General features: G+C 36.6%; 2 protein-coding genes across 3 annotated transcripts; both read left to right on the forward strand.

The window, feature by feature from the left end:
- Positions 1–2,999: 2,999 nt before the first annotated feature.
- Positions 3,000–4,833, forward strand: LOC107100215 (C-X-C chemokine receptor type 3-like). The gene is made up of 2 exons (XM_015398624.1): positions 3,000–3,151; positions 3,291–4,833. Exons 1-2 carry the CDS (start codon positions 3,116–3,118, stop codon positions 4,365–4,367), a joined length of 1,113 nt encoding a protein of 370 aa, XP_015254110.1. The 5' UTR covers positions 3,000–3,115; the 3' UTR covers positions 4,368–4,833.
- A 3,432-nt stretch (positions 4,834–8,265) lies between these two features.
- On the forward strand, positions 8,266–13,550 carry LOC107100210 (C-X-C chemokine receptor type 4-B-like). Of its 2 annotated transcripts, XM_015398619.1 has the most exons (4): positions 8,266–8,568; positions 8,649–8,745; positions 9,741–10,085; positions 11,416–13,550. In XM_015398619.1, exons 3-4 carry the CDS (start codon positions 9,747–9,749, stop codon positions 12,154–12,156), a joined length of 1,080 nt encoding a protein of 359 aa, XP_015254105.1. In that variant the 5' UTR covers positions 8,266–8,568; positions 8,649–8,745; positions 9,741–9,746; the 3' UTR covers positions 12,157–13,550. The 2 variants fall into 2 exon arrangements, with proteins under 2 accessions (XP_015254105.1, XP_015254104.1); XM_015398618.1 differs by having other exon boundaries at positions 8,266–8,745.
- Positions 13,551–18,018: the final 4,468 nt, after the last annotated feature.

Here is an 18,018-nt window from a genome sequence, read left to right on the forward strand (position 1 = left end):
GATGGTGATCTGATGACCCGAGGTGGGGGTGAGGGGCTGCTCTGAATGCATTTTTGATGTTCGAATAAACCAGGTCTAAAATGTTTTCACTCTGAGTTGCAAGTCCACATGTTTGTAGGGAGAATAGTCTTCAAGTTAGCCTGGTTAAAAATCGGCAGCGATGATGAAATTGTATTGTAAAAGATTGTATGGGGTGAACTGGTGTCTTAATGTAGCTAACGACCTCAAAAAGGTGCATCTAATTTAGGATAATGAAAGGAGTGGAGGTGGATATTTTGAAGGCACACTAACAGGTCTTTGATAGACAGGTGTTCAAATATTTATTTTGCAGCTGGATCATAAAAATATGTAGTAAAAAAAAAAAATCATACATTGTGATTTTTTTCTTTTTTTTCTTTTTAGATTATGTCTCTCACAGTGGACATGCACCTACTATGACAATATCAGACCCCTCCATTATTTCTAAGGTGGATAACTTGCAAAATAGCAGTTTTCAAATACTTATTTTCCTCACTCTACACTTTACAATGCCAATTTCTAGTAAATGCCCACTACAAGAGCCAAAATGCTCTCCTTTTGAAAATATTGCTTATAATCTAAACACCCCCTTTTTGTTGACAAAAAATACTTTAAACCAAGGCTTAGTAACAATGTACTAAAAAAAGATTGCAAGCGCTAGTGTCCAAAATAAAACACAGAACAGCATGTTAAAACACATTTTCCAAGTTTGAAAACTTTTTATATAAACTTTTGTAACATGCTTTACTAGACCACCCTTAAAGAAAGCAAAATTTACTTGGAACAGGCAAAGCCACAAGATACTTCCGTTTCTCAGAAAGCCGGTGAACTTGTTAACAAAAGAAAAAAAAAGATCACACTCCAGCATATTAAAAAAAGAAAAGTATACTTTTTTACCCTTAAGTCTGGAGTCTAGTTCACTGTGACTCATCTCTGCTCCATAGTCTGCACATGTTTGTCTAAACTCAGCAACTCTAAATATACTTTCTGGAGTATAATAAATGCTTAATTTTGAAATATAAATCTCACTTAACTGTTGGTGAAACCATATTGCAAGGAGGAGAGTTAAATCTACGGTAAAGACAGTTTAGTTGGAAGTGAGTTTTTTTTAATTATTATTATTATTTTAAATCAAGATATGCACTGACTTTCGGAGGAACTGATAACTCTTGTGGTTATGCCTGTTTCAAGCGCTGCATCTTATCCCAGGGTCTTCTGGTAAAGAGAAGGTTGTGCAACATCAAGGAAGTTTTGCTTTCTTAAGATGTCAATATTAAAATGGATATGTTTATAAGGTCTTTTATCTTTTATAGGGGCAAAATATACTTTCCATTGCGAATTAGAAAAGTTAAAAACATTTAAGATAAGGTAATGAATGTCATTAATGACTGATTAGTTTAAATTTTATCACACAATAGGTTCACAACATTTTTTCCCCTTTCACTGGCAAAAAATGTTAATTCTGCAAATTCAAAGAGAACCCACTATCATTCCCCTAATCTCAGGTATTAAAGCGATACAGGAAGCAGACATTTGTCTCATAACCAGAGTGTTGCAGGTTTGAACCCCAACTTTGTCCATCTTAATAGGTGTCCTTGGGCAAGACAGGTTCCCCACACTGCCTAGAGATTGTAGTCAGAAGGCCTGTTTATACCAGTGTGCCTCATGGTCCCTATGGTTAGAAATATGAATATGACTTGATGAATTACTGAATGTGATGTAGAGTCCTTGGGCTTTATTAGGTACTATATAAGGACCGGCCATTTACCATTGAAATGTTGTGATTACTAGTTCTTAGTAAAAGCAGGTATTGTCTCTCAAGTCTGTATTTTATTGATCCACGGATATCAGAACATGGGTTAAAGAGAGATGTTTCCCTATTTAAGCTATATGTTTATTTTTTTAAGTGACAGTCATTATATTATAGGATATATTGCATTGCGCTGTGTGTTAAATGTCCAGTTACAAATAAGTATTACAAATTTTAGACTCTCTGTAATGTGGCTATGTGTTTATAATCATGCAAAATCGCTCCATGTGATCTGAGCACTCATTTAATTAAATCTAGATTATTAAAATTGCTGGTAAGATAATTCTGGCAGATAAGGACCTAGAAGGACTATATGATGAAACTGAGGTGTAGAAAAATGTAGCTTACAGGATGTGCACTCTTATGCAACCGTGTTATTGCAGTGCTTATTTATAATTTGCATAATGCTCCTCAATAGTTGTTTTCTTTTCTGCTGAATTATACCACATAACTGTCATCTTATATGTTGAAAAAGAGTGATATCTTAATGTGTCCCTGTGTGGTCTGGTTTATCTCACCCATCAAAAGAGCAAATGACTTCATATCCTGTTCTATTTGTCTTTAGCTATTGCTGTAATATAATAAGTGTAGTTTGTCCTTCATCTGCATCTCACCTGGTCACATCCGCTTATCTTTACAAAATCCCAAAAGGTAGGCAAGTCTTTTATAAACTTTTTATTCGTATGTTATACTTTAAAATGTTAATATTTAGTATAACTGCCAAAGATTGAAAATGAAATGTTATGCAGATATGGATGTGAGCATTACTGCAGACAGTGTGGGAATAAACATTTAAAATCACAACTGAGTGTTAAAAACAAGCAGGGGTGAGACTGATGTTTCTGTCCATCTAGCGCTTTCATTTCTGCAGGGGGATAATTTTTTTTCTTATTTCATTAAAACTATTTCTGCTTTTTCATCATTTCCAAATTCTCACTTTTGCTATTGTAAAATGAAAATGTGTAAATCTTGAAAAATTATTAGAAAACCTTCATGCATTTTGGGCATCTTCCATAAAAGTTGTTAAGCAGAAGTTTTTTGTAGCCTTCTGCAGACATCTTAAAAAATATGTCACAATTTCCTTCGCACAGTCATCTATTCCCACTATAGCTTCATGCACATCTGGCCAAGTGTACAAAGATTCAGTTCCTGAATTTCTCACTTCTTCTTTCTGATCCACTGGTGTTTGGATAAGTGTGAACACAAAGGTTTGACTGATGCTTTTGTGAACTGAATGTGTTCTTGGATGATTTTAGTTGTTCTGCAGTCTCCTTGTTTTCTGCAACCATGGATCCAACAGCGTCAACTGACTATGCATATTCTGTAAGTATACTCTGCAACAATCCTTATGCAATCAGTCTAGTTTTAGTTTGTTTTTTAGCTAAATCATGTTATTTTAATAGAAAATATTCCTTGACAAGATGTTTGTTACATAGTCCTGCATCTTGTTCTCTCTTTTTAGGAAATGTATGGATACGACGAGGTGGGGCTTGAGGAGGTTGTTAGCCCCTGCCATGTAGAGAATATCTACGGTTTTGCTCAGAAATACTCCCCCGTTGTGTACAGCATAGTGTTTGCCCTTGCTGTCATAGGAAATGTCATGGTGCTGTGTGTGATCAGACGCTACAGAAACTCTCAGAATGGCGGAGCCTGTGCCTTCACTCTAACAGACACCTTCCTCCTTCACCTGGCCATTTCTGACCTCCTGCTGGCCTTCACCCTGCCCCTGTTTGCAGTGCAGGGTGCCTACCAGTGGGTGTTCGGCACAGCGGGTTGCAAGATCTCAGCGGCTCTTTTCTCCTTGAATCGTTACAGCGGCATTCTCTTCCTGGCGTGCATCAGCTTCGACCGATACCTGGCCATTGTTCACGCTGTGAGGTCAGGTTGGAAACGTAACACCTGTCATGCTCAGTTTGCATGTGCAGTCATCTGGATAGTCTGTCTAGGTTTGAGCGGAGTTGACATTGCATTTGGAGTGGTAGTGGAGAACCCGTATGAGGGGAAAAATGTATGCATGGTGTGGTTCCCTCAGAATGCCAACCAGTGGCAGATTAGCTTGCTGTCTGTCAGCGTCAGCCTGGGTTTTGGTCTTCCACTGCTTATCATGCTCTATTGCTACATCCAGATCTTCAGATCTCTGTGCAATGCCTCTCGTCGTCAAAAACGCAAGTCTCTCCGTCTCATCATATCCTTAGTATCTGTGTTTGTCATCTGCTGGGCTCCATACAACTGTTTCCAGCTGGCAGACAGCCTGCAGACTCTCGGTGTGGTGAGTCCAAGCTGTCATTTTAACCAGGTGCTGGACATTGGAATTCTGATTACTGAAAGTGTGGGGCTTTCACACTGTGCCCTCAACCCTCTGCTGTATGGCTTTGTGGGCGTGAAGTTCAGGAGGGAGCTGGTGAAAATGTTTAACGAGATACTTGGACAGAGAGGCTGGGTTGGAATTGAAAGGTTAAAGGAGAGAAGATCTAGAAAAAGCACAGGATCTATAACTTCTGCAGAAAGTGAAAATACCTCCTACTCTGTCATGGTGTGAAATTATTCAGAAATTGAAAGAAAGGTGTGATTGGATGTTTGGATGAAAGAGTTTTTTTCAATATAAAAACCTGGAAAAAAAAAAAAAACAAATTCCAAAAAGGTTCTCAAAGTAATATCATTTATATCTATATGTTTCACAGAGGTGCTTAAATGTAATTGTATTTCACTTCATCTTGCTTTGTATTTGCTCTGCCCGTTTCCTCACTGAGACTAAGAAAGTAGAGCACATCACCCCAGTTCTAAAGTCCTTACACTGGCTCCCTGTATCTCAGAGAATAGACTTTAACATACTTCTGTTAGTCTATAAATCCCTGAACGGCTTAGCACCCAAATAAATGAAAGACTTGCTATCAGTGTATCAACCCTCCAGACCACTCAGGTCTTCTGGCCCCAGCCTCCTCTGCATACCTAGAACCAGAACTAAACATGGAGAAGCAGCATTTAGTTCCTATGCTCCACTTATCTGGGATAAACTTCCAGAAAACTGTAAAAATGCAGAAAGCTTGAGTTCCTTTAAATCAAGATTAAAAACACATTTGTTTAGTATTGCCTTCGACTGTTCTAGTTAAACAGTTCAACTGAAACATCATTGGTTCAATTTTTTTTATTTTCTTTAGTCCAACTGTTTTTAATGCTCTTCTTTGTTTCTGCATTTTGTTTTATCCTTTGTGTTTTGATTCTGTTTTATTTTCCTATATTTTATCATGTAAAACACTTTGCATTGTCTTTGTACTGAATTGTGCTATACAAATAAATTTGCCTTGCCTTGTTGTATTTAGCTGTAAATTCCTAAGAGCAGCATAAATTGTACATAATGCCATAATCCCACAGGTTGATGCTGTTTTAATAGGGAATTCATGAGAATGTATCCATTTTTGTGTCGAGGGGTACATTTTTTTTTCATCTTGGGAAATATGGGTATTTCTTCATACTCCTTAAAAGACGCTGGTTCAGCAGTTTAGAGGGTTACCGCAGCCTCAGTACTCTGAATGTTCAGTCAAATCAATGTGTTAAACTTTGATCAAACTACTTTTCATTAGATGCTTTTGTTGTTGTTTTTATCTTTTATATTGTGCTGAACATGAATCTTGCATTTAAAGGAGCAAATGAACCTGAATTATGTACATTAAAAAAAAATCAATGTTTTTATGAACATTTTTTTCCAAATAAATGTTTTTGAATGAAAAGAAAGTGTTTTTCTCTCTGTGTAGACTGGCCACCTAGGTAAACTGCAGAGACACTCCTCAGTGTTAATACAAGGGATATTATGACAAAGCAGAGTGAAGAAAAGAAGATGAAAGTTGACATTTACAAATCAGTTAGTCAGCTCATACACGATTTGTTATGTTAAAGGTTAACCCTAATAATTCCCCTTCCTAGTTTATGATTGATTTTATTATGTTGTTTTTATGTGTTTTTATATGTCTTATTGTACTGCTGCCCCTTGGCCAGGTCTCCCTCGAAAAAGAGATTTTATCTCAAGGGACTTCCTGGTAAAATAAAGGTTAAATAAAAAAAATAAAAAATCCCCAAACCAACCATCAAAATACTGTAGGTTGTCAGCACTTTAGTCTAAAAACATTGATATGTCAGCAAATAAAAAGTGTTGTTCATACAATATTTGTACTACATTGTACAAATACACTGTCAGCAAAACGTTCCAGATGCCATTTGTGAAAACTATTTTTTAGAAACAGATCTTTAATACACTATACATTTGATCATATTCATTCTATATCTTTTTTTTAGGACATTATAAACATTTTCCCCACAGTGGTCATCTTTACAAAATAGAAGATATAATAAAAAAGAACTACAATAACTATGTCAGGCCAGTATTGGGCAATGACACGTCACCAAAATTCAATAGAAGACAAAGCGTGCTGTATTTTCACCTCACTTATTTACATCAATAGTTAGTTTAGAGGTGTGATTAGGTAATCCACTGCTTATTGATATGATAATATGATAAATACTAATAGTAAAGTAAGGTTAAATTTCTAAGAAGTTGTTCAAAACTAAATCCATGACTACCAAGCCTCTGCTCGATAGAATTTTTTTTTTTTTTACATCTATGGTTTTTAATTTTTCCATTATTTGTTACACATATGTGGCGTAGTGTGCTCAAGCACTTTATGGTCTTGACCAGAAATTGGAAACTCTTGAGGAAGTAACACTGTGGAAACTAAGCAGTTATAACATGGGGGATGTGGGCATAAAATAGAGCTTAATAGTTCCGAAGGTGCTACTGGTTATAAAATGGCTGAGAGCAATTCTTCTAGAGCAGAGGTGTCAAGTAACAAAGTACAAATACTTTGTTACTGTACTTAAGTACACTTTTTAGGTATCTATGCTTTACTCCATTACTTATTTTTCTTCCTACTTCTAACTTCTACTCATTACATTTTCACTAAAGTATCTGTACTTTCTATTCCATTCATTTTTAAAAAAAACATTATTCGTCACTCTTGGCTTAGGTTTTATGTTTATAAATATTTATTTCCTGTCATGTGCGCCATCCAATGCAGATCACTGGCGCCATCCACATCTAGAGAAAACTAGTGCAATTGGATGAGTCATATAATGCAAACACTTATTGGTTAGCTGAAGGAAATGGTAAGAAGCAAGCAGGTGTTCTTCAAACTGCATGCCACCATGGTACAATGTTGGATGCAGAAAAAGATGTTAAAATGTCTGAAAGGTCGGACACAGGCAAGAACGTATCGGGAGATGGAGACGGAGACCAACAAGACCTCCCTCATCCTTGGCCCTATCTCAAAGAATTTTTCGAAATAGTCGAAAAATTGAGCTTTCAATTCATATAGTGGCATCTGGCTGTTTTTTTTTTTAAAGGTAACTTTATACTTTTATACTTTAAGTAGTTTTTGGAGCCCATACTTTTTCACTTTTACTTGAGTAAAGAGATACTTTTACCAGAGTGTTTTTAAACTGCAGTATCTATACTTCTACTTAAGTAACAAATGTGTGTACTTTTGACAACACTGTTCTAGAGGAATTCCAATGCAGGGCTCTCTGGGAATTTGGTATGCAAAGCATAAAAAGCATTCAGATAGTATCAGCTATTATCACATAGCTACCATGTTCCAACATGGGAACTAAAACAAACAAGATAAGTGGTGGCCTAGTGGTTAGGGCATTGGGCTTTGAATCCTGAGGTTGTGAGTTCAATCCCCCACTCCCACAGACTGCCACTCTGGGTCCCTGAGCAAGACCCTTAACCCCACACTGGTCACCAGGCGCCTCACAATGGCAGCCCACTGCTCCCCAAGGGGATGGGTTAAATGCAGAGAAGTAATTTCCCTCTGGGATTATTAGAGTATATAAAATAAAAATAAAATAAAAATAAACACAATTTGTCATATTTTTTACATTTTAATTCATGTCTAGACAAAAAAAAAATGCACATTTGTACCTAGAAAAAAAGCAGCTGACAATCAGAGAAAAAACAACAACACAAAAATAAAAAAAGTAGAGTTATAGTCCTTCTCTATGTAAAGCCCTAATAGATTATGCCTCACTAAATTTTCCTGATATTGACAGGTCTATGGGTCTCTTCCAAGACGATTGCTCCCCCTAGTGGAAAATAGCAATTATTGCAGTATCACTCTGTTAGTCAGAGGGAATGATGTCACGTCGATGCGGAAGTGCTTGATGCTGATCTCCAGAATAATGCAATCATTCTTTTAAAGTTTTATTCTATGTCATGTTATCTGTGTCATTTAAATAGAAAAGGTGATTCTATATAAAACAAAAAAAAAGTTTTTTGTTCTTTTTGTATATTTTCTTAGTTTTATAGTTGCGTTTCGATGATTATACGTCATTACAGAATTTATTTTGAAAAGCAACATAATTAAAATGCTGTGAGCTCGTGCAATTGTTACATCAGGGGACAAAAAAAAGCTATTAGTTTCTGAAGAGATCGATAATCCTAAGTGATAAAGTTGCAAAAAATAGTTTAAGTTAGATTTTAATACAATCAGTGATTTTACTTTAGAGGATGATCCGCTTCAGATGCGCATAACTTCCAGCAGGTGCGCGTTTTCTTATGTTACTATCTCGCTAGGGCTGTATTTTTGCTTTGTTTCTGCAGGTCCAACCCCCCAAAACCCGCTTAAAAGATGGTTTCGTTTCTAAATAAATACAAATGATCAACCCGGTTCAACCGAGGAAACGAGAAGGTTTGTTTATTTCAGTAGCTGGGTTTGACAGGCGTCTGACAGCTGATGTAAGGCAGGAACCGCGTTTGTTTTTGTTACAGTCTGTCTGACGCTCTTTGGAGAATTGACTCCGAGTTTTTTGTTTCAAAACGCTGAGAAGTCTCAGCAGACTGCTGCCAGAAAATTCAGAAGAAGTCGGTAAGTGATCGCATTTAAACTTTCAAACATCTGTGCTATTTATAAAAGGCTTAACTTTGGTTTCGATTGTGTTTTTCTTTATGTTTTCTATGCAAATTGTCATAAAGGCTACTGGAAAGCTACTGATGGAAATTGACTTTTTAAAGAAAATAGTACTTTTTGTTTCCCCCATGAACAATTGTATATTATTACGCATTAACAGCTGGGTTATGGAGGATAGATCCCCACTGCATGATCTGATTAAAAAACTTTGAAAAGCAAAGAGAAGAAAAAGAAAAAAAGCCTCATATCACAGAGTCAGTCAGAATCAGGTGGATCAGCTGCCAGCAGCTGCCAGCAGCACTTTGCTAGATTTTTGCAGAGATTCCAAAGCATTTAAAGTCGGATTCAGCCTTTCTCCACAAATGAATGTAAAGAAAAACAAATCTGAAAACCTCATGTGCTTAAGTTGCTGCCTGCACCTTAAATGTGTTTACAATAATACAAATGACCAGTAAACAACTTTGAAGGGGTGATTTATATTGAAAAAACATGAGAATAAACTTGGAGAAACATATATCATTACTTTCTGTGGTGTCATTGGAGGCAGGTGTTTAAAGGATCTTGGTTTTGAAAGGATGTATTAATGCCATTTAATAGTGTTTTTTTAAACTCCAAAACAAATGGGAAAACCAAACTCTGACTTGTTGCTATAGAAATGGTAAACTAAATCTAAACCAAATGCTGATAGGCTTTAAATACTTTATTGGAAGTATACTGTAATTGAGAGGGAAAGTTTTTTTAGTTTTGCGTTTTTTCCACTTTGCTAACTTCACGCTTGCATCATCGTGACATTGCACCTCGTGCTCTGTGTCTACGCATGATAATAAAATGTCAGCTGGGTTTTCCAGAGGTATATTTTTAAAATTGCTCTACTCTTGTAGGCAGCTACTGATGCAGAGAGTATAAAAGCCAGATCACTTCTGATTTCCTTCTTGTTTCTGTCTCCACTGAAGCTTACGATGAACCTAACTCTTGATGGGCTATTTAACAAGAATGAAACCTATGACTATGGGGACTATGAATATCCAGGGGAGGAGGAAATAAAGGGAGATGATACGGTGTGGATCCCACTCCTGTACTCCATCTTTGTGATTGTTGGCCTACTGGGGAATGGACTTCTCCTGGCAGTCCTGGGTCAGAAGAGCCGATCCTGGACGGTATCGGACAGCTTTATTCTCCAGCTAGGTGTGGTGGACATCCTGCTGTTGGTGACCCTGCCCTTCTACGCTGCACATGCCAATAAGGGCTGTGAATGGTGCACACCGACTTTCTTCAAGATCTGCGTAGCTGTTTTTAAGGTATGTTTTTTGTTGAAATGAGGCTATTGAAGATAAGTCTGTTTATTAAGAACAATTTGGCTGCAGCAGCTTTTTATATATTGACTTTGCTTTTGTAACACAAACTGCCCTTAATATAGTACCTAAGTTTCCAGTGAGGGAGATGCAAGTGAAGGATATTATTTTTATTCACATAGTTGATAGATCAGGCACTGTTATGTTGTCTTTTTAAGACAATCTGGCCCAAATGATATCCAATAAAAATATGTATTTGAAAGAAGAAGGATACAGATAATCAACTTTGCAAATGTACCATACAAAGAAATTTGTCTTCTGCATTTAATCTCCCCATTAGAGAATAGTCGGCAGCCTAAAAGCAATCTGGGGATTAGTGTCTTAGATCCAGATCCAGAATTTTAGCCTGTAGTGTTAGAAATGGATTCTTCTTCAGATCCGTGCTCTTCTCTAACCTGGTAAACTTCGGTCACAGCTCTCTCTTTCAAAAAATAGAACTGTGACATAGGAATGAATCTATAAAGGTAGGTATTATTAGGATTTAGAATCAAAGAAATTGTCTTTTGTAGAGTATTTATATGCTAAAAAAATTACAGCATATTTACAAGGTTAAGTCCGGATAATCTCAGCCACTCCAACCTTAAGCTTTATTAAAAAGTAAAGTTTTACTAAAACTTCTGCCTCCTTTTTAAAGAAGCTTTTGAAGCAGTCAGTGAACCTGCAGTCTCAAAGCAAAGCTTTGTTTATATTGGAAACACGTGGAACAGTCAGATATCCCATACAGTGGAAATTACACTTGAATCATCAAGACCTTTATTTGTAAGATGAGGAATTCCAGATTATATTTTGGATTTATTAGATAATAAACAAAGAGAAGCTAAAGTTGGAGAATTAACCTTTTTTTTGTTTATTTATTTTTTTGTTTTCTGATAACAATATTACAATAGTAAAATCTAGACAACAAATAAAGAGACTAATTTTGTGCATCAGAACATTGGGGCAGAACATTTCTAATTAAGGCAATGTTGTGGAAGTGCAGGAAGGATGTACTAAATCATTTTAATATGGGCTTAAAGGTTATGTCAACAAGATGTTTATATCTCCTCCCTTCACATGAACAAACTGAAATCTGTCAGACAAAATTATCTAAATCATTCTGATGGTTTTCCTTCAGCCCTTCAGCCTCTGTAGCAGAAATAATTTTCAAATGTACAACATGCAGAAATATTATAACCACCTATCTATTATCTCAGCTTAGAGAATATCATCTATGTTGTTGCTAAACTTGAATCGTTTATTAAGAGAATTCTTCCTAAATATATTTTTCTTTTTCTAGATCAATTTATATGTTGGGATCTTTCTGCTGGTTTGCGCCTGTCTGGATCTCTATCTATACTCCATATATGCTGACAGGGCTTCCTGCCACAGAGCCAGCTTTGCTTTTTTTGGCTGGCTGGCGGCGTGGCTGGTCTCTATTGTCCTGACCGTCCTGGACAGTCTTTACCTCAAGCCTGTCATCGCTTCACTGCCAGGAAAAGCCCTCTCCGCTCTCTCTCCACCTGACTCTGGAATGGACCTGCAGCTGATTTCACGCGTTCTCCACCTCGGAGTTGGCGTCTTGCTCCCCGCACTCGTCCTGGTCGTGTGCTCCTCCAACATCATGATACGATGCAGAGCTAACAACCGGCAGAAGAAACAACCTGTCGTCCTCCTCCTGTCTCTGGTGACAGTTTTCCTAGTCTGTTGGATTCCATATAACATCACTCTCTTCATTGATGCCATCTACTACATGTCAAAAAACCATTTACGCAGTTTTCCCCTCAGTTCTTTGACAACAGCTGTGAAAGTCACATCAGCTGTAGGTTGTGTCAGTGCCTGCCTCAGGCCCTTTTTGTATTTTCTCCTTTGCAGAAACTTCCGTACAGGAATATTCAGCCTTCTTAAATGTAATAGAGAGGATTTTAGGGGCTCAATGTGGGAGCTTGGCATGGATGGGAACGCCACACATGACCTTTGTCAATCAGAGGACGAGATGAAACAGATGACAAGCACAGAAAAACAAGTAGAGCCTGTTTAAGTAAGATGGACATGAATACATCAGTATGACTCAGACATCACCTGACAGACGCTCTTCAAAGGAAGGGGACTTTTTAAAGCTGAATGAATTATTTGGGATTGTTAAAGTCCACGTGTTAACTTTCAAGAAGGGAAAAGACCCAGATTGGGTAACAGTCAAGAATCCGAGCCTGGTCATTGTTACATAAATGTTTGTTTCACAATTTAAGCTTTCTATTATGAATGCAAACATATTTACTTTTTTATATGATATTTTTTGTCGTTGTATTTCAAATTATTGGAATGTGTTTTATTTAATATATACCAAATATGCAGAAGTGTCATTTTACAATCTTAAAATAAAAGTAACTAAAGTTTCAATAAGAAATATTCAACCTAACTGTAATGTTCAAATGAAAAAATGTAACTATTAACACATGCTTTTTTTTTTTTTTTTAGCTGTATATCTTCCTATTCATCTTTTAGCCTTTCTAACTTCCAGCAAACATTTTGGCTACAGTCTAACAAGTTTCTTACACCTCTTATCTTTGACCTTTACCAGTTCTTTATTAATGAAAGTCTCTATATTAGGGAATTTGCCTTACTTGTTTTTAATTACCCCAATAACATCAGTCAGATGTACATCTTGTGACTGTAAATTACTTAACTACTCATCAGGATTTTTCTGGATCATGTTTTGGTTGACTTATACTGTAAATGGGCTTCTGGTCAATGTCTTGCTGGAAAGTCCAATGACCATGATGAATTTCCGCGTAAAGAACCTTGTTACAAAGGCAAGGTGTGTCTAAAAAAACTTCATGATGCTTAGCACATGATAAAGAATGTCATTCCTGTTGCTGAAAAAGAGCCCCCCCATCATCAGTCACCCACCTCCATGCTTGATCATTTACCTGAGCATACATATAGTCTTTTTAGTCTCAGGGTGTCATTAGTTGATGGAACTCTCCTCATTGCAAGTTCTTTTATTTTGACTTTGCTTGTAGTTTTAGTCTTGGTATTGTGCAATGGCATCTGTGCTCCACACTTCAGTTGTGGTAAGCTGCATTGTGACCACAGCTGTTCTTTAGCAGCTGACAGAAGTGTGGCTTCCACAAAATCACAATAGGGAGTGTGAACACCAACAGCAAGGTGGGTGAAGTGTTTTGCACAAGGACAAAAAGAACACAGATAGGCAGAGCTGGGACTCAAACCACTAACTCAACTGTTACAGAATGAACCCATACATCGTGAGCCACATCGATAGAAGAGAAGGGAGCAGAAATCTACTTTATTGTCTAACAGTGGGGAGGTGTATTTACAGCAGAATGAAAGGCAAATAATGGCATGTGGATGCATGCAAAGTTAGAAAATATTAAAAATAAAAAAATGGGTAAGAGAGACTGTACAGATGAAGAAAATGTATTGTAAAGCGTAGTTCATTAAAACTAAATAAATGTGTAGCTGAGATGGATGATATAATAACTACACAGAAGCATGTATTAATGCATTAAAAACCAAAATGCAATATGCAAAAACAGCTTTGCTGTAAAAAATTATTTATTATTAGGATAAACCATTCTTTCACTGAGGAAACTGCAGCTTCCTGCAAGTGGGAAGAGACACACTGTCCTATAGTAATGCAAATTTGGCCTGTGTTCTATCGCTAGATATGTCCGCAGCTTTTCCATAGGTATTTTGGGATGTTAGTCTTTGGAGCTTATTTAACTAAATTCCTTGGCTGTGATGGAAGATTATTTTTCATTTTTATGCTTTTTTTTTCTGTCATTATCCCAGTTACCTTGACTTTTCATTGTAGCTGTGGAAGTAAGAAAAGGGATTTTCTTTAGGAATAGGTTGTAAATCAGCTACTCAGAGCTAAAAACTGGCATTGCTTTCCTATGTAAGACAACAGTAATCAATCATGCCTTTTTGTTGATGATTTTTATCATTCACTCATCACATTCAAAAGTCATTTAAAAGCCTTTTTTTTCACAGAAAACTTTGTTTGGATAAGCCTTTAAGTCTTTGTGGAGTTTGAATATTTCTGATTGTAACAGTATGTAAAAACTAGCACCAGAATCTATAAGCTGTATTTGTTGTCAGTGTTATTTTTCCATCTTGTCTGGCTTTGTTCACTGTAAAACTGAAAAGCTTCAACTATTTTGTTATTGAAGTTGCCAAATGGTCCCTCCCAATAAACCGTTTCACTTTTCTTTCAATGTGTGGTCTGCTTTCTCTTTTCTTATCTTGAAACAGCAGCACATGCTTTCCAGGATTGTGCAATCCTTCCTGTTAATTAGCACAGAGCGGTACATGGGAAATTTTTATTGGCTCCAAGCATTTTTTTTTCTCCTTTTTGGATTCTGAGAAACGATTACACTGATGTCATTTGTCAGGTGATAGAAACCACAGCCGAGAGGCCAGGGGTTCTGAGCTGTGTGTTGGTGCTGCACCTTCATTAAAGAGGAGCTTTGTTCACAGTGGAGAGGACAGTGGTTTGCTTTGTGTTTGAAGCCTTGACTTCGTAGGTGGGTGGAACACAGAGTCTTCTGGGGGAGAAAAAGCCCATCTGAAGGGAACAAAGGAAATATCCTAAAAAAAAGCTTTATAAATTCTTTTACTGGTTTGCGAGTCAGGGCCTGCAAATCCACTTCACAGTGACTCTAAATATAAACTGGAATGGATGTTATTCACTTCTGGAAATGTGCCGTTCAATCACTTCACAAACAGGCAGGGGAACACAAATGGATGCTTGTTCTTCTTCCTGTTTTTGGCTGCAATTTTAGTTTCTTTATATGCAGTGGCTGTGATTTTATGTCATTGTGAAAAATGCTTTTTGACTTTAAAAACACACATTCTAACTGAACGACCTTTCTTGTTAGTCTTTAACACATCAGACTGAGGATCTGTTTCCTGCCATTACTGAGGCTGTAAAGGACCTACTGTACATATGATACATATAAGGAGCAGGAACTGACAAGAGAGACCACCCACTTTTACATAAAGATCACAATATATTTAGAAAAAAAACTTTTCATGTGGAAAATAACCCAGCTGCATACTGACAAGATGTTTCCGGTTATCATGTATTTTTGTGGTGAGTCCTTGGTTCTTTTGTGAAGGATCCGGCTTGCACACCAAAAAAACAATTTAGATTCCTCACATAAAAGCTTTAGGAATATGAATTTAGAGGAAAAGTCCAGTCAGCAAGGAATATAACTGGATCATTATATATACCTAATACTAATACATTTACGTTATTAGTAAAAAAATAAAATCATTTTTATCGGGATCACAGAGTCTGGGGGCAGCCAGTCACAGTGCGGTAAACCCAGCGTCATTCTTCCTACTTTACAAGCAAAATCAATGGGAACTACTTTACACACCTGCAATCAACAACAATTATTTTAGATTTCAAGAGGACTTCACCATTGAAATTCACAAGAGCTATTGTTAAAGTAACAACGGCCTCATGCATGGCAGCTGGATATTGCAATACATCAGGTAAAAGTGAAAAAAAGTAGTTATTTCACCTTTCCAATTCATGATCATGGATGGGTTCGTGGTTGGATTGACAACTTGAAGAGGGAGGATTTTCCATCAAACTTCTGGTCAGAGAAAAACATGTAATATGTAGCAAACATTTAAAAGAAGAATGTTTTCAAGATGACTTGGATAATAGCACGTTGTGGCAAACAACAGATAGAACATTGGGACTTGCTCAACAGCCGATACAGCACCGTGATGTCACAAACAAAGGTGTTGTGTAGTGTTCTTTGACACACATGAATGCCTCCATTAAAGCACATTCAAATGGAAATTGCTCTTAATTATAAACACTAATCATTTATTGAACAAAGTGTAATAATTTATATTTAAAGTACATTCAGAAGTTTGAATTCTGAATATGAGCGGACTTTTCCTTTAAGCACATTGTATGGATCATGCTCTCTGAACACTGGATAACTTACTAAATCTAGCAATTATCCTCATTAGAGGGAATGTTTAACAAACTGTATTATGTAATTATTTATGAACCTTACACCTTTATTACATTAATGTCTGATGCAAATTCCTAATATATCATATCTTGGATTTAAGGTTTTAGATCAACACGCACATCATGAGCTTTATGAATATTTTCAATAGTTTTTACAAAGAAAAAACATTTTTAAAGCCTTACTGTACATTCATTGGTATTCATGCTGGTGGTTTAAATAGTTTTATTTTGGTTTCCTGTGATCACCTCCTTCTACATGTTTACTATGTCCACTTGCAAAGTTTGCAGTTAGTTATGTGGATAGTGGTGTCACTGTGTATTCAAGCTTATCCATTCTGGGAACAGGTTTCAGATCTTGTCAGATCTGTAGCTGTTTTGTCTGGATAGAACACCCTATCCAAAAAGTAGCTTTCCATTTATAACTAAACCACACTTAAAATAGACAAGGCCTAGCTTGGGATAAAATGAAATGTAAGTGTTTCTTTTAACCAGGGCTTCCTCTCTGTTTCTGTTACATCAATTACTTAAGGAGAGAATGACCAAAGGTTGACATATTCGACTTTGGACCTCCTGGCTGCTTTAATTACTCTTCTTCAGTTCCCAGCTGTGTAATTAGGTTTGTGAAAAATGCGGTTTAAATAAAATGAATGCCGCTCAGTATGATTTGTAAAGCTTAGGAACTTGTTTTGATGACCTAGCCCTATATTACATGGTCAACAGTAAATGGTCTGTACTTATATGGTAAGCTTTTAAAATCAGGGGACTTCCAACAGCCCTTACACTACATTTAGTCATTCATCTGTTCCAGAGATGGCAAAAGTACTCACTTTCCGTACTTGAGTAAAAGTACAGATACTTGTGTTAAAAAATACTCTGGTAAAAGTGGAAGTACTGATTAAACTTCTTTACTCAAGTAAAAGTAACAAAGTACAGGCTTGTAAATTTACTTAAAGTATAAAAGTAAAAGTAGAATCCACGTTTTTCATGCCGTTGCCTACATTTTAAATGGATGTCTGCCAATAGGACTAGATCTCCGTTGTGTTCATTTTCAATCATCTCGTCATCCGTACTACTATGCTAACGCCACCGCCACCAAGCTGCAATGATTTGCCGCGAATGAATACCGCCGAATCTGTCGATTCATCTTGTAGTGGTGCGTCAAATGCAACGTAGATTCCCATCCAATTAGATTGAATTTGGTATTGATGACGTGAAAAATAATAACGGTAACTCCATTGAAATGATTCAAAACTAAAGTAACGAGCCAATTTTTTAAAATGTAAGGAGTAGAAAGTACAGATATTTGTGTAAAAATGTAAGGAGTAGAAGTAAAACTTTAAACTTAATCTTTACTTTAACCCTGACACCTTAGGCGTATGACTTTGTCCTTATAATACTATTCGGTCAAATCTGTTCTGTAATAAATGTTTGATCCTTTCAAAGAACCCCTGGATTTATTATATGCAAGGGAGCTGTAGTAGTTAGATGAGCTCTATAGAAAACTGGTCTGGGCTAAAACAGTAAACAGGGCTTAAAAAATGGCATGCCACATATTTCAAATTTTTATTTAAAAAGAAAACAATCTTTGTTTTGTAAGATGGCCCTGTTATTTTAGTGCATTTGTATGTTAGAGAGTGACACAGCACTAATGATACAGTGAAACCTGCTTTAGAAATTCTAAAGAGGAAACATGAAGCATGACGATGAGATCAAAATAAGGACTGAAATTATTTTAGTTGACAGTCATGTGATTTAAATAAGTCATACCCAGAAGTGAAATGTGTGACTGTATGCGTGTTTTAAGGAGGTGATTGCTGATGATAAACCCTTTATAACCTCAGGTATTTTTAACTGCATTGTGGTGTGTGCACATGCTTTATCTTT

The sequence above is a fragment of the Cyprinodon variegatus genome, unplaced genomic scaffold, assembly GCF_000732505.1.
Source record: "Cyprinodon variegatus isolate N-32 unplaced genomic scaffold, C_variegatus-1.0 Scaffold946, whole genome shotgun sequence".
Taxonomy (NCBI): domain Eukaryota; kingdom Metazoa; phylum Chordata; class Actinopteri; order Cyprinodontiformes; family Cyprinodontidae; genus Cyprinodon; species Cyprinodon variegatus.